The 6,090-nt window shown below is 29.4% G+C and overlaps 1 protein-coding gene across 1 annotated transcript in view; it reads right to left on the reverse strand.

Moving 5' to 3' along the window:
• Nucleotides 1–326: 326 nt before the first annotated feature.
• The window catches only part of LOC115245527 (protein suppressor of forked), a 6,522-nt gene continuing 758 nt past the window's right edge, over nt 327–6,090 (reverse strand). Inside the window, exons 2-13 of the mRNA XM_029823898.1 lie at nt 5,880–6,071; nt 5,656–5,688; nt 3,775–3,872; nt 3,444–3,597; nt 3,142–3,375; nt 2,642–3,025; nt 2,319–2,565; nt 2,140–2,209; nt 1,959–2,055; nt 1,611–1,869; nt 1,395–1,529; nt 327–1,320 (exon numbers count right to left, since the gene is read on the reverse strand). Of these exons, the coding sequence (XP_029679758.1) occupies nt 1,106–1,320; nt 1,395–1,529; nt 1,611–1,869; nt 1,959–2,055; nt 2,140–2,209; nt 2,319–2,565; nt 2,642–3,025; nt 3,142–3,375; nt 3,444–3,597; nt 3,775–3,872; nt 5,656–5,688; nt 5,880–6,071 (2,118 nt within the window). The 3' untranslated portion in view covers nt 327–1,105. The remainder of the gene's footprint in view (nt 1,321–1,394; nt 1,530–1,610; nt 1,870–1,958; nt 2,056–2,139; nt 2,210–2,318; nt 2,566–2,641; nt 3,026–3,141; nt 3,376–3,443; nt 3,598–3,774; nt 3,873–5,655; nt 5,689–5,879; nt 6,072–6,090) is intronic.

The following is a 6,090-nucleotide window of genomic DNA, read 5'->3' on the forward strand; positions in this document are numbered from 1 at the left end:
ATATCTCCAATTTGTTAATTGGATCAAATTATTCCTACATCGAAACTACTGACTATATTTCAAAGTAAAAAATAACAAACTTAATCAATGACAAAAAGAAAAATAATTTTTATCAAAATTACAATTCCATTCTAGATAACGAACGATAGTTAAATGTTTGTTTTTATGGATTCCCATTTAGATTTATAAATTTTAGCTCTTACCGCCAAATGCAAAATCCGAGGTATTTCAAAAGGTTTAATTTCAAAATTCAAATTGGAAAATTTAAATAGAAATAGGTATAAACAGTAGTTATTGTAAGATAAAATAATTTAATATCACGTTTATTGGTCCTGTATGGTAAATTACATAGATCTAAATGAATATTAAGATAGAAGTTTCCATAAAATAAAAATATTAAATGCAATCTTCCGGTAACAGTTACAACAAAAATTATACGCAGATTGGATACAGCAAAATTGCTTTGCACAATGATGATTTTATTCCGTAATCTCATTATAGCCTGAATATCAATGTCCACCAGATACAGCCAAAATTGCGATAGATTTCATAGAGAATACGAATCACAGAAATTTGCCTATTTATAGATTATGAATAGATAATTTCCTCTTTTGTATTTTTGTATAGATCAATATGATTTATTTAAAAAATAATATATATTATTTTATATTTTAGTCTCATTATATATAATCATAGATTATATAATACTAATTACTTATTACTTACATTGATGAGAAGTAATACATCGAGCATAACAGACATTCGATATTGCATTCCTATCAAATTATTTTTAATTTTATGAACAATTGTATGTATATGAAGAAGGATATAAAGTCAAGATCCAAATATAGTTCTGAGATTTCAGATGAACAGATTTCTGAGTACATAGTACTCGAAATATCGTGCACAGTGTCACATAAGAAATTTAACAAACGTACACATATAACGTATATCTCGCGGATATATATAGTACGTCTATTTCTTCCGACATTTAGCGATGGTCGCGCAAAAAATGAAATGATAAAAATATATCCACGCCAATGTCGGATAGCCATATTCATATCATATTCATTCATATCTCTTACCACTTATTTATCTCTTTTGTTCATTTCACTCGCTTCTGTTGTCTTTGGCGATAAATATCATTTATAGGTGGAGGCGGTAAATCTTCCTCCTCGCTATCATCCCCACCTAAACGCGTTCGTCTTCGTTTAGATCCGATGCTCATACCATCGTTACTCTCATCAACGATCCAGTGCACAGATTTCGCGAGATCGAACAGCTTTGTATCGCACCCATTATCCGCTATTGGCAATGGAGCTGTAAAAAATTTATTTAATATAATATACGACGTTTGAAAAATCAATTTGTAAGCATGAAGTAAGCATAAGTACCGTGATCAGGTAATTGAATTCTACTAAAAACATCCATAAGTAAATCAACGGCAACAAACGGGCCTCTGAAGCAACCAGGTGGGGGCAATATGGTGCACAATTGAGCTGCAGCCGGTGGTAACGGAAAGGAACCGCCTACATAACAAAAAATGTAATAATATATAGCTTGCTAATTATATATGATAAAAACTGATATATATACTTTCAAAGACATACCTGGTACCGGATGTTCACCAGGCAGAGGATTTACTTTTGGTTTGTACGGGATCATTTGCGACAAATCAGGTCTAGGCAAAGCGGCAATCGCTTCTTCTGGATCAGGTACACGGGGTATAGTGCCGATGGAATTTCTAGCAACATTAGATACCTCCATATATCCAATTGATTTTAGTTCCATAGGTGTGCATGGATACAAGTCCAAAAATTTGTATCTATCTACTAACTGGGCAGTCTCTTTGCCTTCAAATTCTTTAATCTAAAACAGACAAGCAATAAGTTAAATGAGTGAGCGGTAATTACATATTACTTGTTGCTAATATTAATAAATTATATATGGATAAATACCTTTTCCAATACTGCGCTTCGTCTCTTCTCAACTTTGACGATACTAGCTAGATCGCCAATATTAGATTCGAACTCTAAGAAACGATTCCATATATCACTGTAAAAGAAATAAATAATCATTTGCAAATAAAATTTACAATTTATGATAAAGCTATGATAAAACTAAATGTTATGTACATACACTGATTTTTCTGGCTCTAAACTACCAGAAGATAATACTCTCTCGAAAAGAACTCTTGTGTTATTATCCTCTGTAATAATAGCATATACATATAATAGTGATTTACAACAGTGACATTATATACATAGAACGATTTATATATAAAAAATTATATATAACTTTCTCACACATTTTCTTACCGTTTAAATGTGACAAATAATCTATGTAACAAAGAATATAGTCAGGATTATCCCCAAATTTCTTTAAGCCTAATTCAAATATACGGAATGCTATATTTTTATCTTTAGTACAGTAATATTCCATTAACGCAGCAGCGACATAAACGTGATGTTTACATCTTATGTCTTCCCGTGCTCGTTTAAACACTGTCCTCGCAGATTTTATACCCTCGGCTCTTCTTGCAAATTTCATATATTGCACATATGCCTGTAAAGCGAGATATTTTATTTTATAACATGGTTCACAACATTATTATACAACACATAAATGTACATGAACCAACCAAGGTAGGATCTATATCAAGTATATCAAGAAACTTTTGATATATCTGATGTACTTTTTCGTATTTCACTCTACCCTCTTCAAAATCCGCGTGCGCAAAATACAGTAACATGTTCTTCGATAACAATGTGTTCGTCGCTCTCTCAAACATAGTAGCTGCCTCGTCGCTGAGATTTTTAGCCGCATTCACGTCACCTTTTTCCGTCAGAATCTTAGAACTCAGTTCTAGAAAGTGCGCCGCTTGATGCCATACTGCAGGATGATGACCCAAACACAAAAGACACTGCTCGATCGCGAACATAACTCTACGAGCGACGAGCGATGTATCCTCTGTTCTTAAAGGATTACTGCGTTCCCATGCAATATATTTCTTCCATAATTCAACCTAAACGAAAATACATTAATATATTACATGCGGTATAGTATATAAATATTGCAAAAATCAATTTGAATATAATAAAAAGAGAAGATAATATGCTAGATAAGATGAAATATACGTACCTGTTTAACTTCTTCAGGATGACCGGTTGGTGGGACACTAGGTGCACTTCGATTCAAACCTCTCGTGACTGCTTCTAATTCTTTAGCGACGCGTCTTGCATTCATATAGTCTCTAGATCTTTCAATTGCCATTTTCTCTGCGATTATTGGATTAATATTCTGTTCGAATGCCATGTAATCTTTCCACAATTGCTCCATGTTTATCATAGGATTAATAACGCCACGTTGATAAACCTATGATATGTTAATTATTATAAATTACTTGAACATTATATATATATTTTTATCATACAATGCATTACCTTTCGTACAGCACTGATTTTCTGATTTTCGGCATATGATCCAACCGCTTCCACACTCTTTAAAAACATGACGTAATCATTCCAAATGCTATATGAATGTATATCCATTCCAATTTTATCTAACGCAAAGTCATATGCTTGTGCCATCTTCTCTCTAGAAAAATGTTACGATTAATTTCTTTCACAATCGAAACACAAAGAAATGATTCAAGAAAATAAGCACATTCGCATACTATTATAAAATTATTATCCATATGCTTATAATAACTGATAAAAAAATAAAGAATGTATTTTTAATTTATTACAAATCAAAATATATCCATGTACTTACTTATATGTAGCTAGACTCGCTTTGGTTTCTTTGACATAAGAAAGATACAGTTTCCACAATTCAATATTTAAAATTTTCATGAGGCACCTTTGGAAAAGCTGTTAGACAAAAGAGACATTTTAGAAATATTATAGCAGCAATAATACGTTGAAAATATAAGAATTCATTCAAGCTTCGTCTCCTAAAGGAAGATATATATGTATATATATCTACCAAGTTACTTACCCATAAAGGCAAGTTTTATTAATACACATAGTTAAACATTTGTAATGCATAAACCACGGGATATATATATATATATTATATTTATGTTGTAGGAAATAACAGGCAGAATTTATTAAGAAAACTTTTAATAATACAGTCACTATAGTAAAAAACAGTGTTTGTATGTATAAAATAGGATAAATAATAATGCACCAATGCATCAATTGAGAATAGTTTATTATATAAATATGATTTATTAGTAATAATGAGAGAGATATTCTTAGTATGTTTTATATATAAAAATATGTGTTAATATGTATTGTGTAATATATAAGTGCCCCACAAAATAAAAAAAATTTATTTATTTTCTGCATGTGGGGCCAATTGTAGAAGTTTGAACCTATGTGGGATCCGGAAATGAGTGATCCCAAGACATTATAAAAAATTAAGACAATGTGAAGCAGCATAAGATGATAATGGAATATACTAATATTAAAATACTAAAATATTTTAAAACAAATGAATAAAAACACCACATATATGAAACGATATATTTGTGTATAAATGTTAAAAACAATGTAATATTTTATCATCTTATACTACCTCTAAAAGTGCTCGCAATATTTGAGCTTTCATCTATATCAGATTTTCTCAAATATTGCTAAGAGGAAGGGTAAATAGAAGTTCATACTTTTGATCGAATAAAATAACGTTATAAGATATTCCTTAACGTACTATGAGATTCGATCCGATTGAGCATTTGATGTTATGTAAGTACAGCTCAAATCATATTTATTATAAATGGCTTGATTTGCAATACTATTTATATACAATACCTTGATAGCAATACTTTTTAAGCACAAATAAAAATATATTTTGTAGGAAGGAATATAAGGCTATTATATTCAGAAAGTTGTCTTCTTTAGATCATATTTTTTACACAGCAGCAATTATTATTTACAATGAATAAACTTTAGAGCCAGCAATGTAAATGGTAGCCAAAGAAAACAACCTCCCAAACATATTAACAAATTGATTATTAATCAATGAAATAATTGGCTTATGGTGAAATAGTTTTTTATTCACCTCATATAATATGCAAAGTGCTTAGAATCACATTATATGATAATATTTGGACACTGCATGTTAGTAATATCCTAAAATTCTAGCCTGTTATGCTACAGCGACAAAAGAAAACAAAAACATTCATTCTATAAAAACAGTATAGTAAAATTAAACTATTTAAATTTATTAAATAAAATTTATATATTTATATTAAATAATTTATTAAATAAAACTATTAAATTATTTTATTTAATTAAGTATAGTAAAACTAACTCTATATGGAAAAGACGCGTGTACTAATAACCTGATTAATTATTAAATAAAAATGATATATGAAAATGATATATGAATCGCATACAAAATGTCATTCTTTTGTATTTGCGGACATAATACCAAAAGAGACGAAAGAAACCAATTTTTTGATATTTTAATTTATGACATACTTTATGATACTTTATATTTATGCTTACTTTATTTATCTGCATAAACTGAGTTTTCTATGTTATTTTTATTATTTTTGGGAATATGGAGCTAATTTTTAATAACATATAAATATACACATAAACTTATTTTCATTAAATATATAAATCCATAAAATTAATGTTAACATACCTTTTCCACCTTTTCAAAGTTCCGCATTTTCATCTGAAGAAACGAATAAAAGATAGATAAATATTAACAATACATAATAAAAATTGTTTTTAATAAAATAATTTAGAGTACAATATTTATTAATTTTTTAAGCCTTTTTATATATCGTAATATAAAATGTAACATTCAATAAAACAATTTTTATATTATTGTATTACTTTACAAAATCACTTTTGGCTAATTACCTCCTGCTCTATGTAAATTTTCCAATAACGTCCAGCTGATGGAAATACTGAAACGAGTTTTTCAAATACTGGTCTCACTTCCGTGATCGGTCTATTCTGTGCCTCTCTTATAAGAACACTCCATGCCTCCAAATCATATGGTGATTCATCAACTGTCTTTTGAGCACGTTGTAACTTTTCATTCCCCCAATCCTACAAAGAAATTTAAATA

The sequence above is a fragment of the Formica exsecta genome, unplaced genomic scaffold (assembly GCF_003651465.1).
Source record: "Formica exsecta isolate Colony F162 unplaced genomic scaffold, ASM365146v1 scaffold122, whole genome shotgun sequence".
Lineage (NCBI taxonomy): Eukaryota > Metazoa > Arthropoda > Insecta > Hymenoptera > Formicidae > Formica > Formica exsecta.